The following is a 21,899-nucleotide window of genomic DNA, read 5'->3' on the forward strand; positions in this document are numbered from 1 at the left end:
TTCCATCCAAGAGCGCCTGTGCTTTATTTCTGCAATGACATCACACTGTTGGCTCGTATTAAGTTTGCAACCCACACAACCCCCAGATCTGCTTTGAGAGGATCTCCATCTACTTCATGGGTGACTGGTACCTCTAGTCAGAGGGGGCACTTGCCCCCCTAGTGGTCAGTCATTGACCGGGTGGAGCTCTCCTGCAGTCAATCCTGCTGACCTATAAGTGGCACTTTTGGGAGACCACTGGCACTTTCGGGTGAGCTACCATCCGAAGGGGCTACCATCTCTGCTGTTTTCATCCAAATCTGCCAAAAAAAGACAAAGTTTTATAGGCAGTTTCATGCTTCCCCATTATAGCCTATGGGCGAAACACTGAAACAAGGTCAAAACAGTGAAAGTTTTGACGAAATAGAACAGTGCATTGAAATGAAGCAAAACTCAAAATGAAATACTGTCCCCTCGAAACAAAACAATGCTGTTTCGTACAACCCTCGTTTTCAATCTATTTGCCGTAGCAGGCCATACTTGCAGCTTTCAATGTGTTATGTGGGCCACACCCACACAACTTACTTCTTGGGTATCCATTTGGAAATGTTTTGACCAGATGCCATATGGGCCACAACAGTGTGCTGACTGGGCTGCTTGTGGTTACTCCTCCAGTGAGGTGTCCACCTAACAGTAATTCTAGCTTATTTTCTCTCATTCAAGTCCCACATGACATTATCCTGAGCAAAGTGGAGAAAAGTGGACTACCCTCTACATTCCCTTCATCTACCCAGCTGGTAACTGTGTTAAAGAAGATGAGTTGGGTTTGGCAGGATTTGCTCTTAACAAAGCCATGCCAACTGCTAGTGATCGGCCCTCTCCTCCAGATGTTTACAAACTGGGTTCTGTGAACTTTGTTGAAGTCAGGCTGGCTGGTTAGTAATTCCGCTGCTTCTACTTTTCCCCCTTAAAGATGAGCAGTTTTACCCTGTTTCCAGTCCTCTGGGACCTTGACTGTCACCCGTGACTGCAAATAAGTTACCAGTAGCTCTGAGATTTCTCCAGCTAGTTTCTTCATCACTTTGGGGTGAATTTTGTCTAACCTGTGGCGGGTCCCTTAGTCCCACCCTGCCCAAGTACAGGAGGCAGCTCAGGTTGTGGCACGTGTGACTAGTCCCATCATCCCCAGGCCTGCAGTGAGGCTGGGGCAGCATGGTTGCTGCAGTTTCCTACCCACCCGTGGCCCCATCTCATCCACCTGGCTATGCACCCTGGCCACGTAGGTTGCAGCTGATCTCCATGGAGACCCCAGGATCACTGGGTGGGGACAGCGTGGGGCTGGGTCCCACACACAGTACAGAGCAGAGCCACTTAAGGAGTTTTGGTGAGCTGTTGCATGGGGGTGGGGGGAGGTGCTAACCTGGCCCACCACAGCTCATCAAAACTCCCTATGTGGCCCACAGGCCCAAATAATTGCCTACCCCTGATATACAGAGACACTACACCTCCTTTTCTGCTAGGCCTTGCCTTCCAAAACAATGTCGATGTTCCCCTCCAGGTTAAATTCATGGGAATTCTCCCACCAAGCCACGGCTTTGTTTGCACACTATGACTCCCAGTTCATCCCTTGTGCCCCCTCTCCCTGCTTTTATACACTGTGGCAGGCCACTGCTGGTGCCTGCCACTTTAAGGGCTGAGCCAAACAGCCAGCAGGTGCTTGGTTGTGGTGGCTGCATTTATACAGAGCAGTTTGCTGCTGGCAGAGGAGGCAGAAACATCATCTGGCTGCAAGGCTAAATACAACATTCAGGAGGTAAGGGCAGGAGCTTAAGGGGATGGTTTGGAGGCTCCTGGTCCTGACCTAAAACTGCACCCTGCTGGGGGTGGGTGGCCTGGTGGGGCTCCTGGTGGTGTGGGAGCCCCCAGGAAATACTAGGCCAGTTACCACCCTGGTGAAAGGCAAGTTTGGGTGCCTTAATAGCCCCAGCTTCCACAACCAGGTGGGTTACCCCATAGAAGGACCAAGAAGGCAGGCCCAAGTTAGAGAGTGGGCTAGGGGCTCAGAGACCTGACTTAGAACACCCTCGACTGGTTAACGATTGGGCCAGGATCAGAAAGGTTAAAAGGGCCAGGGGCTTACTGCGAGGGATGCCCAGAGCTGAGGGCCTGGGGTTTCCGACTGGCCTTGGAGGTGAGGCCAGGGCCTGTGTGCCCAAAGGTCTTGGGGAGGGGGGCACACTCAAGAGGGAAGAGTTCAGGGAGCTAGGCAGCGGAGAATGAGGGCAGAGTGGGTTGCTTGATTGGAGGGATCTAGTTGGGGTCTGGACTGAAGGATTCTGGGGCCCAGTGTGGGGCCGGTGATGTTATAAGAACTGTGGATGCCACCTGCAAGGCTTGGGCTGCAGTGTAGGGGAGAAATGGGGCCACAGATAGTACTCCCTGGCATTGGAGCAAGAATGGGCAGCCTCCTGCCTAACAACATAATTATGTATCATTAAGGCAGGTGAGGAGGCCCATAGAAACAGGTGGGCGGTTTGCACGGGATCTGGCCCTGAGCATGCCCCCTGTTACAACACACACTGAAGACACTGCTTTTTCTGTTTTTCTCTCCCTGCCTGTTGCAGTTCCCCAGCCCTTGTGCAGAATTAGGTCTTTCTTCTCAGTCTTCCTGCCTCACTGTTGGTTGCACTGTGGGCAGTGGGTTTTTTCCATCACCTGTAGAACCTAGTTTAACAGCTCCTCCCTGGTTCAGTCAGATGCTGCCTGAAGATGTTGTTCCCCATCTTTGTCAGAAAGGTCCCACCTCCAGACAGCAATCCTTTTTCCCACACACCAGGGGAAGGGATCCCAGCTCCCAGAGAGCACAAACTTACCCTGCAAGTGCCTGCAGCCTCATCTCAACCCTGGCTTGCACCCTTAGGAAGCCTTTCCTGCACGGCATCACATCCACTCTGTGCCCTGAAACCTGGGCCCTTGGCAGTGACTGACCACCAGGCAGCAGGAGATGGTGTGTGTGGGGTTAGAGTAAGTCTTCATCAATTCAGCAAGGGGGGGAGCAGAGAGCAAGGTGCTCCTGAGTCACACATGACTTTTGTGTTGGGCTCAAGAATCCAAGATGTTTCGTTTCTCCAAGTGCTGGTGGGTGCATGCCAAGGAGGGATACCTCTAGTGGGCGCATGGAGCATGTAAAGCAATGCTTGGCCCTGTAGCAGCTGGGTAGCCACAGCAGCTGTGGTGCCATTGGATCCATGGCCCTCCCTGAAGTCCCCTGATGCTAGACTGGGCTGAACTGGCTAGATTTACTTTCTGGGGTGGGGTATGGAAGAGCAGGGCCAGCAGTCTCTCCTACTGACTGGAAAGGGGAACACCGGGGACACAGGCTGAGCAGACTGTGAAATCACAAACTCTCCTGGCTTCAGCCACCCTTTGCCATGGTCACAGTTAAGTGTGGAGTCTGCTCCCCCAGGCAGGGTGGAGAGTGGCTGTGGAGCCTGCCAGGAGACCGGTTTGGCTTTGCATCCTAAGCTCAAGCACAAACATCCTAGCTTCTGCCTGACTCATTGACATTGGCCTGTTGTGAAAGGGCTGTACTGTTGTCTGCAGAACCCCACTGGCTGTGAGGCACTGTGAGGCAGGGCCATAGTGACCCAGGGGAAGGAGCCGCAAACTGAAATGGGATGAAGCCCAGTACATGACCCCAGGGCTCTTACCTGCGACCACTGGAGGCCTGGGGGCTCTTTGAAGACCTGATCCTGGCACCTAGTCCCCGGAGGTCAGACCTAATGGTTCACTCTGCTGGAGAACCTTGTTCCCTGATAGGTTGTTCCAGGTTAATCCCTGCACTGTTCCACCTTGGGGCTGCTCTGAATTTGTCACTCCAGCTGCCCCCTGCCGGATCCACTGAGCTGGGGCTGAAGCAGTGTAAAGAGGAAGGTGCATTGAGAGAATAGCCTCAATGACCTACATATGCCTGCACAAATGTGCACACACAAGCATGCACACAAGCAAGCATTATATGCATCAGGGCACATGTGCTTCTACAAACACCACATACATGTCTGCATGTACCACATATCCCAAGCACATATCAGAGCATGTGCCTGAGCACACATGTGTACAAATGTATATACACACAAACAAGAACGAATGCACCTCTGTACATAAAATCATATGTACATGCACACATCACACAAATATGTTTGTACATGCATGCACACATACTTATGCTCACACAAGTGTGTGAATACAACACATGCTCAGGCATTCACGCATTTGGATAAATGGAAATACAGGAGTGCACATGCATGTACACATATACTTGTTGTACACACAGGAACACTGGAGTCCAGTCCTGCTGTCAAAGGCAGCTCCCTCTGACAATCCCATATGTAACATTATCAAACGCCAGCTCAAAACCAGCCTGATCTCTTGCCTGCAGTCCTAGGGAGATGTTGTCTCAGGTACTTGCTGCTCCATGAGTGGGATCCTTCCCCATCATCTGACTTCACTGTCTCCTTGGCTGGTTTGTTTCCACCTGTTCTTGGGGCTGGTGCTTCTTGCACCCTGATGATACTGTATACATGGAGAATACATACTCACCACCCAGCCCTCCCCTTGCCAGCTGAAGAAGCCTCTTCTAGCCTCCTCTATCAGGGTGCCCTTCACTGCAGCTGGTCAAGGAGTTTGTTATTCCTGCATGGGGATTCCAGGTGGGGTCATGGGGAAAGGGCCTTGCTGAGGACCTGGGTTAGACTGACATCATCTGGGCCCTGGGCACAGTGTGACACAAGCAAAACACATGACACACCTGAATGTGCTATAAAGTTAACAGTGATTTTTTTTTAATCTTATGTATCCCAGGCTAAATTAGCCAAAACTAATGCCAAATCCAGGGGTCCAGAACCACAAGTGACCCTACTACCAGCAAACATCCTTCACCCACATCTGGGGTTTCAGGTGTTTACAAATCCTTTGGTGGGCATCCTACTTGCAGGCCCAAGCCCAGAGGCTTGGGGTTCAGATGCCCTCAAGTTTTGCTTGCTCTTAGCCATAAGGCCCTTGGTGCAAGCAAGGGAGGAGAGTCCCGTTTCCATAAACTGGGCTTAAAGCTGCTACACTTTGGCGGGTACTGAACCACACCAGAAGAGCAGTTCTCCAGTGCAGTTCAGGAAAACTGCCTTCTTGGACACAGATGCATGATATTTCCCCTGCCAGGTTAAGAATCCACTATGCTTGTCCTGAGCCTTCAAGAGGCCATTTGCCCTTTTTTGTTTGGATCTTGTTTAAAATGGGCCTTCCCCCTGCAAAGCTACCTGGAGCAGCAGCAGCTGGCGAGTCTATCAGGACGGGTTGAGCACCAGCCCCTGACTAGACCGGCCTTAATGCATCTCCTCTGTTCCCAGGGCCAGAGGCAGCAGCAGGTGACAAGGGTCCAGATTCTCGTCTTGCTGCAGGAGGGGAGCTCGGTGGCTGGTCCTTGGCTGTGGCAAGACCCAACCGGACACAGCTGTTTGTCTCATTACCTGCACTGGCTTTTGTGACCCCTGCCTTCTCATGGGTTTACTGTTTGCTTGCTTGCTCCTCCCAGCACTGCCCTCATCTTTCATACTCTGATTCTCTCTCCTTCCCATCCTCTGCTTTCAGCACCTCCTTTCACAGCACCTGATGAGTGCGCTTGGGTTCAGGACAGCGTTGTGTGTTTTACAGCTTATTTAGTTCCTCCGTGCAAGCACGCATCTACCCTGCCTGCTGGCCAGCTTCAGCCTGGCATGGGGAGCTACCTCCCCAGGCACTGCGGGCAGCCCGGCGCAGGCAATAGCGGGGCGCGTCCTCTCAGCACCTGGTCTGGGCCCTGTGCCACGGCACCGGCGCCACCCCGCAGGCGCCCGGCTGCGGCTGCTCTCAGGGCCTCGGCCTTTGGCTGCGGCGCCACCGGGGCATCGCCACCAGCAGCGCCCGGCTGTAGCGAGGCTGCAACCACCGGCAAAATGCGGGGCCTGGCCCGCTCTGCGCCCCGACCTGGCGGCTCCCTGCAGCCTGGCACGGGCCTGGCTCCCCGCAGCCCCAGGGCCGCTCCCCGGGAGGGGGAACATACCAGGGTCAGCGGGACACTAAGACGAGCACCGTAGGCAAGAGGACCCCACCGCGGCGCATTGTGGGATCGCGGCGCCCCGGTTACGTCGCGTGGGAGGCGGGCTCCCCGGCACATGACGGGGGCTGCGTCGCGCCACTTCCGGTCAGGTGACCGGCTGTTTGAAGCTGTTGCGGGCAGGGCGAGCCCTGCGTCATGGCCGCCCCCGCGCGGCGGCGCCCCCCGGCGGGTGAGCGCGGCGCTGCACTGCCCGGGGCTGGGGCAGGGGCAGGGGCAGGGGCAGGGCTCCTGTGTCATGGCGGTGGGAGCTGGGGCCCGGGGTGGGGCTCCTGACAGCTGGGCGGGCTGGGGTCGGGTTCCCCCGTCGCTGGGGGTGGAGAAGGGGCAGGGGTCCGGGCCGTGGCGGGTGGGCAGGCTGGGTGGCTCCGGCTCTGGGTCTTAACAGCTGGGGCTGGGTTTGGGGTCAGGGTTTGCTGGCAGCAGGGGCTGGAGCTGGAGCAGGGTGTCTGGCAGCTAGGGCAGGCGTTTGGGCCCCCAAAAGCTGGGGCTGGGGCTGGTTGTGGAGGGGGGTTGTGGCTGGGACTCCCTGGCAGCTGAGCAGGCTGGGGGTTGGGGCTCCCTGAGAGCTGGGGCTGAGGCCAGACTTGGGGCAGTCTGTCACGGTGGGGGGAGCTGGGGCAGGTAGACAGGCAGGGGTTGTGGCAGTGGCTCCCTGACAGCTTAGCAGGGTGGTGGGGCTGGAGGAGCCTGGGCCCCTGTGCAGTGGAGGAGCCTGGCCTGGGGTTGTCAGGGTGTAGAGGGACCTGGGGTGGGTATTGCTGCTTTCCTGCCTGGGCTGGGGCTGGCAAAGGTAGAGTGTGATCCTTCAGGGCTCACTCCTTTGGTGAGCAGGACCTTTTTCCCTGTGCCCTGGGCTAGTCTGGGAGCACCCGCCAGCTGTCTGAGGACCGATTAGCTCAACCAGGCAGGGCTGGCACTATCCAAAATGGCCCCAGAGCAGGTCAGCCCAGGAGCCACAGGGCTTGCTGGCACTTGGTTCCTATGGGGAAGGTTTTGGGTGTAGGGGGCAGAAGGCCAGACCTGGCTGGAGTGTGGCTGCTGCTATGGGGTGCCTCCCTGGGAAACTGCATGGGTTTCCCACTGCTGGAGCTGGGGCTAGAGGATTGCTCCAGGCAGGAGCCTGTGGCCTGTGGCTGCCTCTGCCTCCTCTCCTTCACCTGGGGCCAAGCAGAGCTGGAATACATTTGCCTGGAAACTCGAGGATTGAGCTTTCTAGTGTTGCCTTCCTGTGGGCAGCGGAATAGGGAACTTGTCACTGTCTCCTGCTTCCTGTCCTGCTGACAGCTGCATTATCAGTTCCCCCTGCCTGGTGCTCTGTTGGTGTCCAGTTCCTTTTTCTCATCTGTAACCATGCATCTGGTTAAGGCTTGCACCTCCATTACAGCCAGGGGCTGTGGGTGTGTTGGCTCTGTCAGGGGGTCTCCAGCAGCATTAGTCTGGCCTACACTGGCTCCTGCCCTGATGCTTGGCTCTTAGTATTGCTGAGATCTTCTCAGATCCTCAGAAACTCCCAGTACTTTCAAGGAGTTGCTTTCACTGCTCACTTTCCTGGTGTTGGGGGTTTCAGCTCCTCTGCCCCTTCCCCAGCCTTGGTGTTGGCACGGTCCTGCCCCAGGGTCTGCTCTGCATGTCTGGGCTTCAGGGCTTTCCCCAGGCAGCAGGGGAGTGATGTTACTCATACAGTAGCCCCCAGTTTTGACTAGCAGAACTGCCTTGATCAGCACCTCGTCAACCACACTTTGTCCTGCAGAGAGAAACTCAGGGCAGCAGTCATCCTGGACCTGCCTGCTCACAGGCCAGCTGCTCTGGGTAATGCCTGGAAAGCTTCCTTCGCTACAAAAGTAGGCTTTTTACATCGAGACTTACCCATGGTAGAAATGGGCCGCTTGGCCCCATCTATCCCCTGCTGTTCTCTTTCTTTTGGGAGAGCTCTCTGATGGTTGGGAGGAATGGGTAGGTCCTGACAAGGGAATTTCACTACAAGCTAAAGGCAGGGCACCCTGATGTCCCAGGAGATCTGGGCCCTTCTCTTTTGGTCATAGTACCAGTTTGTGGTTCAGTATCTGTGTCCCCTCCAGCACTGATACAGAGAGCTCTCCCTTCCTCACTCAATTAGACCTCGAGGGAGGGTGCCTATGGGGAATCTCTCCCAGGTTCCTCAGCTGTGGTGACTTCCCAGGGTTGGATCCAGGGAGAAAATGTCTTGGTGTAGCAAAACTGGCCTTTGCATGTGAATGAACTCTCCCTGCAGGGTTCCTGGCTTCTAGCTCAGCTTAGGGTATTGGTGCTTGGCTGCTGTGGGATTCAGAGCTCAGGGGATTTCTGAGTGAGATGCAGGTAGTTTGCCTCCTAAGATCTGGACTGCACTGGCAGGGAGTTGGGGCTCAGAAGAAGGGACCTTCCTTACACTGCTGCCATGCTGAGGTGCTGGGTGGAGCAGCCCTGCTGTGCCCCTTAGAGCAGGGAAGCATGGCACACTGGCTTGAATTCCACAGCCTGGAGCCATTCGCCTCTTCCACGGTGGGCAAACCACAGCTGAGTGGATGCTGGGTGTTGTGCTAGCTAGCAGCCCGTCACCACTTGTTCATCAAGCTGGGATCTTCCCATTGTGAGCCAGGTTTCAGTGTCCAGGCACTGATCTGTGCTGGGCTGACTCAGTGGCTTGTGGCACTGGAAAAAATTGGTCCCTTGTGAAGGAGTTCTCATGTGCCCATGCCCTTCCCTCATCCTAAGTTCCCCAAAAATGCTGTTTCTCCCCCATGGTCCTAGTGCAGGGTCTGTATGTGAAGGAACCATCAGCAAGCCACCTTGCTCTGCTTCATCTGCTGTTGAGGCTGTGCCAGTATCAGCCTCCTCTTGTCTACAGTTAGGGATGAGCTCTGTGGGGCAGTGGCCTGTGCCACATCTCTGTTCTGAGCGCTCAGCACTGCTGTGTAGCAGGGAGAGGAGATGTGAGGTTGGACATCAAGCCCTGCATGAAGGGAGTATTTCACTGGCTGCTTAGGCCTGCCTTGGGCAACAAGCAGCTGTTCTCCCAGTGGGAAAACCTGCTGGCCCTGCTGTTGTGACTCCTGCTAGCAGTGGGCCTGGACTTCTGAGGGAGGGTGCATCTAGGCTGCATCTCCAGGGGAGAGTGCCTTTGGCTGTGGAGGCAGTTTCTGTAGTAGCTTCCAATGCCGGATTAATGCCCTTCCCTCATCCCAGACTGGGGCAGGATCCAAAAGGAAGAGCAGGTGCATGGGTTGCCCTCCCCACCTCTTCCTGTTGGCTTGGGACCAGGACTTCATTCTGGATGAAAAGATGGGCCTGTCTGTAGGAGGCAGGGGCAGAGCCTGCTCAGCCTGGGTGGGACTTGAAATCTCTCTCAGGACTGGCAGCAGAGGACTGGCTCTGTTGGCCATGGTGACCTCTCTCTTTCCCCCCTCCCTGTAGAGACACAGAAGCTGCTGACCCCCGTGATTAGCTATGGGACCCAGGATGGGGGGGCCGGGCCAGGCACAGGCTCTACCTCCCCCCTTCCTGAGGAGGAGGAATTGCGCAGACGCCTCAAGTACTTCTTCATGAGCCCCTGCGACAAGTACCGCGCCAAAGGCCGCAAGCCCTTTAAGCTGGTGTTGCAGATCATCAAGATCATCATTGTCACCATCCAGGTGTGTGGAGAGGGGGCTGCCTGGGCCAGGAGGGAGAGGGAGCCCTGCCAAAGGTCTGAATTTCCACCCCCCCCCCTACCCCTCCCTCACCCCCCAGCAGCAGGGAAAGGGGCCTCTGGTCTTAACTGTCCATGGCAGGGACAGCATCATCCTCTCCACCCCCCTGCACCCAGGAGGGAGTCAGGAGCAGGCTGGGATGGTGATATGATTTCTCTTTCCAAGGCAGGGGCAGAGCCAGTGAAGTAGGGGTGTCTCTGCTCTGGCTTGGTTTGGGCTGCCCAGTCTGCTTCAACCCTATGGTTTGGGGTGGTTGGGGGTGCTCTGGTGGATCAGCCAGGGGTGCAGGCAGGCTCTGTCCAGGAGTGGGGCAGGCTGCATGGAAAGTCTGTTTTGCTGGATCCTGCCTCAGCTGTGTGGTGGGAGCTGCAGGAAGTGGCCTGGACATGTGTTCCCCAGGGCAGCTCTGCACAAAGGTTCTGTCCTGGAAATGTTGCTCAACCATCAGAGCCCCCTTGCACTGGAACAGTGTGCCCAGTCTGCTCAGGGCCCTGGCATCTCAGTTCAGGTTCGGGGAATGGTAGGTGTCCTGGATTGGGATAGTCCTGGAGCTAGGATCTGGACCTTCCCCTGTGGCAAAGGAAGCTCAATTGTGGCAGCCTGTGGCTATTGGGCAGAGAAGTAGGAACTGGTGTGAGGGATCAGGAACCACCTCTCTCTGGCCTGTGGCTTTATATAAGGGAATGCAGCAAGCTGGACCTCAGCCTCTGCTCTTGGTCTCCATTGTGTTCAGTGGGGACATGAAGGAAAGAGTTAAACAGAGGGGATGGGAATGTCAGGCTCTGGGAAGTCCCAGTGCTGCATGGTGAAGCTCAGTGGCTTGAAATAGCACCAGGCTAGGGATAAGCAAGGGCAGGCGCTGCTGCAGTATTGGCTGGATGATTCCACAGGGATGTAGCTCCCATGGCCTTTGGGACCCCCTTGGGCCTGTTTTCTGTAGACCTCATGCTGGGACACCTCTCAAAGCCACAGGGCAGTGTCTTCCAATTGGTTGTTGCTGAGATGCACTGCAGGAGGTGTTCCTTGGGATGGTGAAGGCCAGCAGCCCTGTCTGCTCTTCTGCTGTCACAGCCTCACTGTGGAGGGTATCATGGGCGCATGGGGCTCTGCTGTCTCCTGGCCCCACTTCTCCAGCCTTCTTGCAGGACACAGAAGTGGAGAACGTGCACGAAGCCCCAGGCCTGGCAGTGTCCCTGGAGAACCTTCCTGCCTCAGGGGTCTTGTGTTGACTTCCAAGCTATCTGACATCCTGAACAGAGGGAGCTTTCACCCCCAGCCCTGCTGGAGGTCACCCAGGCCCTGGCAGTGCCTTCTGGGGCTTTTCCCCACATGCCACCTCCAAATACTGAAGCAGAGATCCCTGCACAGACCTCTGCTGGCAGCTCCTCTTCAGCTCACCCTTGTCCAGGAAGGCACATTCTGCTTCCCCTTTGTCCATTCTTCCCTACAGCTTTCTCCTGTCAAGTTGCTGCTCTGTGTGCAATTGTACTACCACCTCATCTCCCAAGTCACTGTCCTTTCCAGTCTGCACTTCCAACCCTTGCTTGGAGCTGCACTCCCCCATTGTCCAGTGCAAAGCCCTCCTGTTTGAGCAACAAGGAGGCAGCTTGAACAAGGTGGGGATGAGAGCTTTGCTCCAGCTGCAGCATCCAGTGGGCCTGGGAGATGAGTTGTGACCTTGGTGCTGGGAAAAGAGGCAGCTCTTTTCCCCTTCTCACATGGTGGTGGGGGAAGTGATTGTTCTGCTAGTGTTCCCCCCACCCCTGCCTCCCTGGGGACAGTGACAGGTTTAACTCCTTCTGTGCAGACTGGTCTTGCTGACCTGCGTCCCCAGTGTGGCTTGCTGTCATGTGGCTGCTTCTCAAGGCAGGCCTGTGTTGACATTCAGCCCATATCCGTCATTCTCAGAAGGAAGTGTCAGCTGGTAATCGATATACAGCATGGCATGAGGAGGCTGTCAGCTGCATGGAGGGCTGTACTATCTCAAGATGCCTTGCTGAAACCTGCAGCACATGAGCTCAGTGCTGGGCTATCTGTGGATCTGCCTGCACCCTCCCTCCTCTGTCCTTTGCTCCCAGTGTTGAGGCCTGACCTCAGGGATGGTTTTGACCAAAGGGCCAAATTGAAGCCCGTGCACTGCCCATCTGAGCCTGGCAGTGGGGCACCCTGGTGACTACTATTAGCAACAGTAACTTGGAATCCTAGGAAAGTTGGATTGACTAGGACCTCCAAAGGTCTCTAGTCTGACCCCTGTTCAAGGGACAACCATCCCTGATAAACCGTCCTAGGCAAGGGTCTGTCTAACCCAGGTGTGGGCAGAATACATCCCCTGGCCCAGATCTGACCTGCCAAAAGATTTTATCTGGTCTGTGGTGAGTTCCATGGCCCTGCCTGACTCAAGCATGAGAGGCAACCTAGGCTGTGGCATGTACACCTGGTCCCACTATCCCCAGGCATGCAGTGGGGCTGGGGCAGCATGGTGACTGGACTTAGCTTCTTGGCAGTGGCAGCTCCTTTGGGCTCCCACTGCCAGTGTCATTGCCACTGCTGGACCCAGCCCTGTTCCCTGGGCACCCTAGCACATCTGCCCTGCACCTATCTGCCCTACACCCAGTGCCAGGGGTGCCAGATGGAGTGGGCAGGTGGGTGGATCATAGAATCATAGGACTGGAAGGGACCTGCGAGATCATCAAGTCTGGTCTCCTACCATGGGCAGGAAGTTATTGGGCTCAGACAAGCTCAACACGGTGCTTGTCCAGTCTCATCTCGAACACCTTCAAGGATGGTGACTGCACCACATCTGCTGGGAGTGTGTTCCAGATTCTGGTGTCCCCGGTTTTTTGGAGACTGGGCCCAGGAGCTCTGTGGGCTGGGTGCACTCAGCTGGGCAGATGGGATGGGGCTGTGGGCAGGTGGGGAGTGGCATCTGGGAGCAGGATGGGCAGGTAGGGCCAGGACTGGAATCACAGAGTGGTGACAGCACAGGGTCGTACAAGGAGTGGATTGTGGCTCTGCCTTCGCCTCAACCTTGCCAGCACCTCCCACTCCTGGATGCCTCTCCCCACCCACTTGCAGCCCCATCTCATCTTCCTGGCTAAGTGTGCCCTGCCTGCTGGGGTCCCAGGCTGGTCTTGGAGATCCCGCCTACCCGCTCCATCTAGTGCCTCCAGACTGGTCTAGTAATCTACCACTTAAGGAGTTTTAGCAAGCTGTTGCGGAGGGTGCTGACCTGGCCCACAGTACCTCACAACTCCCTAAGTGGCCCTCCAGCCCAAATAATTGCCTACTTCTGGTCTAACCACTCTGAAACCTGTGGGGAACAAGCCTCACGCATAACCACGAGGCCCAGTGCCCTAGACATCAAAAAACCTTAACTTGCCCCAGGTTCAGGTCCTGCTAAGGGCCCTGCCACTGCCAGGACAAGAAGTTTGTTAAAATACACTGAAAGGGTCCAAGGAAGAGGACTGTGCCCCCCTGTTGCAAAGGAAGGTGACCTACCCTGCCCCAGTCTGTGCTGATCTGACTGTGATAAAATTCATTCCTGCCCGTCTTCCTCCTGTGTCTCACTGAGGTTCCAGGCCACGGAGGTAGCTTCAGATGGGCATCGGAGGGACCCAGCCAGGTGGGGTGTACCCAGGGACAAATAAAGTCACATTGGCACATGCAGGCACATGGGCAGGGCTGGGATAGAGGCCCTGGGGTCTTCATGCATCTACATTGATGATCTCCTTGGGAAGGGACCAGGTTGTTGCTGTGGCTAGCTGTGTGCAGCATGCACAGGATGGGGATGTTTGAGGGGGAAGGGAGCTGGTGAAAGGGTAGGTAGGGCAATGGCTTTGCATACAGTGATGCTTCAGCCATGTTTGAGCGCTGTGGCAGGACTGCTTCCTCACCTGGCCCTGGGCACTGCAGGGTAGCAAGGGCAAGGGATCCATGGAGTGGACAGGTGCTGATGGAGAAAGAAATTATTGCCCAGGGAAGGGGAGGGGGCTGTGGTAGGGGCCTGTCAATCAGCAAATGATCCAGAGAAGGGGGTGGATATCTCTGGTGTAATGCAGAGGCCCTGTTAGACTAAAGGGCCTGACACGAAGCTGCAGAGCACTGTGCACAGGCCAGGAGTGGACTGAAGCCACAAAGGCCAAGTGCTCAGCAGGATCGCAAAGGGGTTGACCTTTTCTGTGGGCTGTGGGGCCATCTAAACCTATGGTTAAGGATGCAGTGATGCACTGTCTGCCTGCTTCTGGCATCAGCTGCTCTATAGATGCTGCAGGTCAGGAGGATGCGGGCTGTGTGCAATCCCAGTTCTGCAGCAGTAGCTGAGGCATCCAGCACATGACAGGCCTATTGGTTATACATTGGCAGTGGGCCCAGGACCTATGAGTCCCCCTCAGTGGCTTGGGGGTAGGTGTGTGTGCACTAAATGCATAACAATAAATTCCATAGGACAAGTCGTGAGAATAACAGGAAGAAGAGTGTGTGGCAAAGGTTAATACCTAGGGTATCTGGGGGGACAGCAAGCAGGCAATACTGGCCAGCACCCACTGCCCCTTGAATGTATCCAACGAGCCTGCTGATGCCCCTAGTGAAACTGCATAGAGATGTGCACGAGGGAGTGAGGAAAACAGCCGTACAATCACACGACTTCCCCTCCCTTCCTTTTCCACTCCCCACCCCTGGCCAGCATCTCCTCTTGGTCTGGTACATGGTGAGCTTGGCTGAAGCTAGGAGGAGGTTGATCAGAAAGTCCAGAACTTGGCAGGGCTATATATGGGGAGTGTATAAAGTAAAAGGTGTGGGGAGAAGTGCAGCAAGAACCTCCCACAAGGCAGCAGAGGGGCTGTAGCCTCCAACGTGGGGCAGGATCCCAGCCGGATGGCCCTGGGCTCCAAGCCAGCCTGGCAATCCCTGTGCTGTCAAAGTGGCCACAGTTGGGCAGGGGGAAATAGGACAATTTTGTCCGAGAGAACAATGGATGTGCCTTGGCCCTGCTCCCATTCAAGCCCTGTTGTTACTCATGAAGGGGAATGCACCTGCGTGCAGGGAGGGAACAGGTGCTGTGGCCAGGGCGAGGAGAGCTAGGCTTCTGTTCTCAATGGTGACAGTAATGCTGCCTCCTTCCCAGAGGCTCCAGGGGATGATGGAGGCTCATTGCAGATCCAGCCCTGAGGCCCCTGTGGTTCCTCTGGAGCTGTCCCCTCAGTGGAAACTCTCAGTGCCCCATGGCTGTCTGATACCTTCCACTTCCCCTTCCCCTTCCCATTCTGGTGCTCAGTGCTGAGGCAAATCTCAGGTTACTGAAACCCATGGCAGGGGTGGACAACAATGCCAAGGTCAGTGTGGTTGTGCAGCAGCCACTGTACATGTGGGGGAAGCCCGTCTGCTTCAAGCATGGAGCTGCCAGGATGGGTCTCTGCCTGGAGGGGGACAGCAGCAAAGGCTGTTTCTTTTTGTTGTCAGGCATTGCAAGCACAGACCCCCCACCTTCACCCCCTGGAAGGAGGCAGAGATGAGCAGGGTGGGATAGAGCAGGCCATGCTGATGCATCCCTGGCAGATGCCAGTGGCAGGCTTTGGCAGGTCCTCAGTGGGGCTTGGCTTCTCCCTTCCTGCAGCTCATCCTTTTCGGCCTCAGCAACCAGATGGTGGTGACCTTCAAGGAGGAGAACACTATGGCCTTCAAGCACCTCTTCCTGAAGGACTATGTGGATGGGGTGGAGGACACTTATGCTGTCTACACACAGCAGGACCTGTACGAGCACATGTTCTACGCTGTGGAGAAGGTGAGTGGCCACGGGCACAGGATGGAGTGGGAGCCATGGGGCTAGAGCAGTGGGTCCTGGCAGGGCATTGACAGCTTCTCCGTCTGCAGTACCTGTCCCTTCCCAATGAGACGATTGGGCGCTATGCCTATGTGCGCGGGGACCACATCAGGAACCAGTCAGCCCTCTTGCTGTGTCAACAGTACTACCACAAAGGGCACATCGATCCAGCCAATGACACCTTCAGCATTGACCCCAAGATCATCACGGGTATGTGCCCTGTGGCTATGCTCTCCCACCCCCCACCTGCACAGGGCTGGATGGGAGACAGCAGGCAGGTCTCAGTTGAGGGAGTGGCAGGTGTCCCTGCAGGCCTGGCACTGCTGCTGCTGTCTGTTTTTCACCCAGATTCCCCCTGTGCCGCCTCCACTGTCTGAAGGGTTGGGTATGGGGGAGCCTGATCCCTAGGGCACTGCCGCAGGTTGGATGGGGAGTGGGAGAGCCCTGGGCAGGGCGGTGCTGTCTTCAGGCAGCTTTACCTTCCCTGTCCTGGCTAGGCTGCCTGAGGCATCATGGGGCACTGCTATGCTACAGCCTCCTGCCAGTGTCTGCAGGGCAGCTTGTGCTTGGTTGGCTCTGTCCCTGCTTTGGAAAGAGACTCATGTTACTGTCCCAGCCTGTTCCTTTGGTTCCTTCCTGGGAGCCAGGGGGTGAGAGGGCCATGCTGTCCCTGCCACAGACACTGAGGGCCAGGGGCTCCTTCCTCTGCTGCTGAAGGCTGGGAGGTTGGGGGAGGGCAAGGAAAGCCAGGCTGGGGGTGCTGATGAGGCTCCCCTGAGGGCATTGCCCCCTCCTCTGCAGACTGCCAGGGTGTAGACCCCATGGAGAGAATCCCTTGGCCCCCGGAGTCGGAGGAGACTGAGCTGGAGCCAGAGCCAGAGCCACTGCTCTCAGAGCCCGACCACAGCTACAGGAACTTCACCCTCAAGTTTCACAAGTAAATGCCACAGCTCTACACCAGGTCCTGCCAGGGCACACTGGGGAGGGGAAACTGGGGCATGGGGTGGGAACAGGCTTGCCTGAGGCCTCTCGTATGCCAACAGCAGGTCTGGAAAGGAAACCAAGCCTTCTCATTCTCCATGCAGCTCCTTTCACTGGCAGGCAGAGGCAGAAGCCTTGGGAGGGTGTGTGTGACCAGAGGGGGGTGGGATTGAGGAGCCCCATAACTGGGTGGAGGAGGATGGGCACTGCCAGGCAGCCTTGGGGTGGTAGCAGGAGGAGGCCTGGTTTTGCAGGAGGGCCTGGCTTTGAAGACAGACCTCGCTGCTCTTGTTCTTATCCAGGCCACCCTTCTCTCCTGTTCCCTCCCCTGCCCACGGAGTCCCAGGGCTGCAGCAGGTGCCACCACTAGTAATGGCATGGTGTTTCTGTCACACAAACATCTGCTCCCTGCTGTCCAGCATCTGGGATATGTCCACTTCCACAAGAGATGGGGCTGTGGGCAGAGGGGCCATCTGTGGCTGCAGCCCCATGTACCACCACGGCGAGGGTGTGTGTGCAGGGACCTCCGGGCCTTGCTGCTGGTGGCTTGAGGTGGGTGGACAGGATCCTCGCTCTAGCCTTATGGGTTGGGTGGAACATAGGCTGGGGGACATACTCCCCTTGGCCAGGAGGAGCTGCAGTGTTGGGGAGGGGGCCTTAGGCAGTGCATGCACCCTGTTCAGGATCTGCCATGCTGGGGTGCTTCACTGAAAGGGAAGGTACTGGTGACTGAGCTGGAGCACTGAGGCCCAGACTCCTGGGTCCTGGATCTGGCTCTGCTGTTGCCTCCGTTTCCCCAGTTGTGAAACAAGCCCAGTGCCTGTCTGTCATATGGCTGTGGGGCTCCATGTTGGCGAGAAGCATTGGGAAAGAAAGGGAGTGCTGGGTGGGAGTACCCTCATCTGCTCAGGAGCTGCCTGCTGCTCTGATGTGCTGTGCTGGGTGTTGTCTCCTGCAGGCTCATCAACGTTACCATCCAGTTCAAGCTGAAGGCCATCAACATCCAGACCATCATCAACAATGAGATCCCAGACTGCTACACCTTTACTATCACTGTGAGCACCTCCAGCTTGGGCCCTGGGAAACCTCGGGGCTGCACCCCCTGAGCCCATGCTGAGATCAGGCTGCATCATACAATGCTCAGTGCTGACGCTTGATGGACCTCACTCACCTGCATGCCTTGGGGCAGAGAGCAGGGTTGGGTGCAGCAGAGGTGTGGCTGGGGCCTGGGGCTGTCCTGGGGGCCATGGTCAGTGCTGGGTGGCGGAGCCACGGCTGGAGGGATTGGGGAGGGGAAGTTTGTGTCACTGGACTTCTGGCCACTGCATGCATCTCCAGGAGGAATGTTCCATTCTGAGGAGAGGAAAACATAAGAACATAAAAACTGCCATTTCTTAGGTGAGACTCCAAGTCCATCTTGCTCCGTCTCCTGTGTCACATGGCAGCAGAGAGCCGATGTTGGAAAAGAGAGTGAACTAGGTCTGAGTGGGGCTTTTTCCACTGTTCCTCTCTCACTTGCAGTCTCCAGTATGTAAGGCCTAGGAAGTTCAGATTCAGAGGCCGTGTCCCTCACACCTGTACTCAATAGCTCCTGATGCCCGTTTCCTCCAAGAATGTGTCCAGTCCTTTTGTGAATCTGGTTAAACTGTCAGCTTCCATTGCATCTGGTGGCAATGAGTTCCACACTTTAATTACATATGGGTGAAAAAGAACTTTTGCTAATTTTAAACTAACTTCTTTAAATTTAGAAGCTCTTCCTGGAGAGCCCAGGTCACCTGCTGAGCTTGTAGGGTGGTTCCTGCAGGCCATGTGGAGGCCACGGTGCTGTGGGAGTGGGTTGTTGTGAGGGGAAGGCTGGCAGGGCCATCCAGACATGGGGAGAGCTCTGGCACCAGGGTACCTAGCTGTGTCCAGCCTCTCCTTGCTGTGTAACAGCTGTCTCCTTCCCTCCCCCAGATCACATTCGACAACAAGGCACACAGTGGCAGGGTGAAGATCAGCCTGGACAACAAAGCCGATATCAAGGAGTGCAAGGACCCCAGTGTCTATGGCCGAGGTAGGGGCCAGTGGCCGGATGAGTGGGCACACAGGGCTGCATTCCTATGGGGGTGTTATAGCCAAATCCCATGGCTGCCCAGGACCCCACTGCTCAAGCAAGCGCAGCTTCTTCCTCCCTGAACTGAGCCTCCAGCTGCTCCCCTACTGCAGGGGAGGTCTCTGTATGACAGGCAGTGGGGCTAGGGACCTCCACTGGCCTCATACCTCTTGTGATGGTCTCTGAGGGCATATTCTGTTTACCTGGTTAGTGATGACCCTGGCCCTTTGACAGCTCCATTGGTACAATGCTGTATGCAGTGGGTTTAGGCCACTGCTTGCCCTGATCTCAGACCCCCACTCTGAGTGTGGGGAAGGGAGGAGGTGACCTGCAGCCCTGCTGCCCCTGCCCACAGCTCGTTCCCCTGTGCTCAGCCCCAGGCTGAGGCACTGCTCACACTCTTGCAGGAGACAACACCTTCCGACTACTCTTCGATGTGGTCGTCGTCATCATCTGCACCCTGTCCTTTGCGCTGTGTGCCCGCTCCATTGTGCGCGGTCTGATACTGCAGAGTGTGAGTCCTGTGCTTGACGCATAGCAGTGTGAGGGGCCCTACTATGCCAGGGCCATGCTCCACAGTAAGCCCTGAGGTTCCACAGCGCTCTGAATGGAGGCAAGGGAAGGCCGGGGGGGATATCCCTTGGGGATTGCTGCACTGCACTGACCCTTCTGGCCTCCTCTCCATAAGATAGGGGGTGAGAGTGGAGATGCCCCACCTCTGTGCTGGGAAAAGGGGAGACTCACCACCACTGGAGTTGCTCCTCTCTCCCACAACCCCAGGAGTCTGGGTCTCTTGTGAAGATGCATTTCCTGTCTATAGCAGCCCTGGCTGCCGCAGTAGAGGGGGTCTCAGGCTAGTGTCCTGTGGCCGTGTTCTCCAGCAGTGCCATCTCTCCTGGCAGTGGCCATGGCAATGGCAGTGGCTATGGCAACAGCCAGCCATAGGTCCATCACTCCCTCTCAGGTGCCATGGGCCCTGGTGCTGGGATGCAGGTCTGTATGTCTGGGGCCAGCATGGATCACAGGTTGGCAGCCAAGTCCCCCAAGAGACAGGAAGAGCCCTGAGCCTGAGGAGTGGGATGGAGGGGAATGCAGACAGGAATCTGTGTGGACCCAGGTGGGACTCAGCCCCCAGAGCAGTGGGACAGGCTGTGGAGCTGTCTGAGGCAAGGGCTCATGGCCCAGACTGCCCCCACAGAGCCTTCTGCAGCCCATCAGTCCCACTCTGTGGATGGTGGTAATGCCACAGGGCCCTGGTCCCTCTCTGCAGCCACACAAGGTGGGGGAGCTGCACAATGGTGATGCGGACTCCTCTCCACTGGCAGGAGTTTGGCCGGTTCTTTGAGCGGCGCTATGGCCAAGTTGTGAGCCTCTCAGACCGTATGGAGTTCCTCAATGGCTGGTACATCCTGCTGGTAGTCAGCGATGTCCTCACTGTGTCAGGAACCATCATGAAGATCAGGATTGAGTCCAAGGTATGAGCATCTCCTTTCCTCCCCCCTTGCATCAGCAGTGGGGCTGTGCTGGGTGGGTAGGACACAGGCACTGACAGCGCAGCTTCTCTCTCCACTGAGCCAGGGACCCCTTACTATGAGGGCCAGGGCCTGGTCAGGACATATGTGCTCCCTGCAAGGGATGACGGTTCCCCTGTGGGGGTGTTGCACCCCCAACCCTGCACTGGCTGAGTTTCCTATCCAGCGCTGTTTCAGGTTTGTGCTGTCACAAGGCCAAGGTGGGTGCCAGTCTCCTGTCCCCATTACCTGTCTTTCATACTTGTCTCTGGCTTTTTGCCTGCTAGAGTGCATGGGATAAGAGTGAGGCCACGATGCTGGATGGTCCCAGTCATACACACCATGAGGCCCTTGGCACTGTAGCCCCATATTGTGTGGGCTTCTCCCAGCCCCACTGTGCCCCAGGCTGGAGCCTTACATGAAGCCACCCCCTCTGCCTTCATAGCATGTTTGGTTGGGTCATGTCTGGCCCCCCAGGCTGCAGTGGGTGCTGGAGACTGTGGGTGTAGGTGCAGGGCGTGGGCTCCATCAGGAGCAGAGGAGCTGTGGGAGGTCTGCTCTGGCCTCACGTGGCAGCCCACTGTGCTTGTGTCCACAGAACCTGGCTAGCTACGACATCTGCAGCATCCTCCTGGGCACCTCCACACTGCTGGTCTGGGTTGGTGTCATCCGTTACCTCACCTTCTTTCAGAAGTACAATGTGAGTGCGACCAAGGGTCTGCCCAGGTGGGAGGGAGCCCCATGCCCTGCCCTGCACCCATTGCATGGCAGCAAGGTGGATGCCAGGCAAACACTGCCCTGTTTGCTGCCCTGCAGTGTGACCCGTGCTATCCTATGCTGTGTCCTGCACCTGGCCTGGGTTCATCCTCCCCGAAGCCCAGCCAGTGCCCCCTGTCTTGCCCTGTGCACAGCTCTTCCAGGCCCTGCTGTCTCCCACCAAACAGCTGGAGTGATTTCCTGAGGTGGTTTTAGTGCTTTGTCCACTCCCACTGCCTGTCCTGCTCCAGGGGCCCAGGGTGTCTGCCCTGGAAAGGAGGGTGGGAGCAGGGCACTCTTTTTCAGGGCCCCACAGGGATTCACTTCCTGCTCAAGACAGGGGCTCCTGCACATGCTGTCTGGGGAGCTGACCAATCTTGACTCCCGGGTGTATCACCAGCTCACTTCTGTCCACGACTGGATCCAATGGCTGCCCACAGAGCCCCAACCCGGTCCCTACTGGCTTGCCCCCTTCCTCTCCATGTGCCAGTTGGCCCCTGTTTCCTTGGGGATGCTGGGATTATGTCCTGGCCGAGTCTGACACTATTGGCTCTCCTGGGCAGATCCTCATTGTGACACTGCGGGTGGCATTGCCCAACGTCATCCGCTTCTGCTGCTGTGTGGCCGTCATCTACTTGGGCTACTGCTTCTGTGGCTGGATCGTGCTGGGACCCTATCATGTCAAGGTACTGGGAGCGGGGGGTGATCTTTGGCCATTGTGGCTTCTACTATGTGGGAGGGGGCCATGAGGGTCCTTGGGCTGTGGCAGAGCACTGGGGGTTGCACCACACTGCTGTGTCCATGCTGGTTTATGTTAAGATGCCCCTTTCTCTTGGGGTGCAGCTCTAGCCTGGGACTGCAGGGTAGACAGTTCCCTTCACCTCAGGGAGGAGGCAGCTGG

The 21,899-nt window shown here is 56.6% G+C and overlaps 1 protein-coding gene and 1 long non-coding RNA gene across 3 annotated transcripts in view; one reads left to right on the plus strand and one right to left on the minus strand.

Moving 5' to 3' along the window:
- LOC109280846 (uncharacterized) lies at positions 1-6,174 on the minus strand. Its single transcript, XR_002087291.2, has 4 exons — positions 6,074-6,174; positions 4,311-4,551; positions 3,690-3,890; positions 1-299 (listed from the first exon to the last, which is right to left on the minus strand). It is a non-coding gene; the product is annotated as an uncharacterized LOC109280846 (long non-coding RNA).
- MCOLN1 (mucolipin TRP cation channel 1) overlaps positions 6,171-21,899 on the plus strand; it is a 24,173-nt gene continuing 8,444 nt past the window's right edge. The window contains exons 1-11 of one of the 2 annotated variants that reach the window (XM_006259482.4): positions 6,208-6,299; positions 9,563-9,780; positions 15,449-15,616; positions 15,706-15,865; positions 16,457-16,592; positions 17,595-17,691; positions 18,593-18,692; positions 19,139-19,245; positions 20,057-20,206; positions 20,841-20,942; positions 21,562-21,684. In XM_006259482.4, the coding sequence (XP_006259544.1) occupies positions 6,266-6,299; positions 9,563-9,780; positions 15,449-15,616; positions 15,706-15,865; positions 16,457-16,592; positions 17,595-17,691; positions 18,593-18,692; positions 19,139-19,245; positions 20,057-20,206; positions 20,841-20,942; positions 21,562-21,684 (1,395 nt within the window). In that variant the 5' untranslated portion in view covers positions 6,208-6,265. Of the gene's footprint in view, positions 6,300-9,562; positions 9,781-15,448; positions 15,617-15,705; positions 15,866-16,456; positions 16,593-17,594; positions 17,692-18,592; positions 18,693-19,138; positions 19,246-20,056; positions 20,207-20,840; positions 20,943-21,561; positions 21,685-21,899 lie in introns of both variants that reach the window. The other variant, XM_059732477.1, reaches the window with a different exon arrangement.

The sequence above is a fragment of the Alligator mississippiensis genome, chromosome 8 (genome assembly GCF_030867095.1).
Source record: "Alligator mississippiensis isolate rAllMis1 chromosome 8, rAllMis1, whole genome shotgun sequence".
NCBI classification, from domain to species: domain Eukaryota; kingdom Metazoa; phylum Chordata; order Crocodylia; family Alligatoridae; genus Alligator; species Alligator mississippiensis.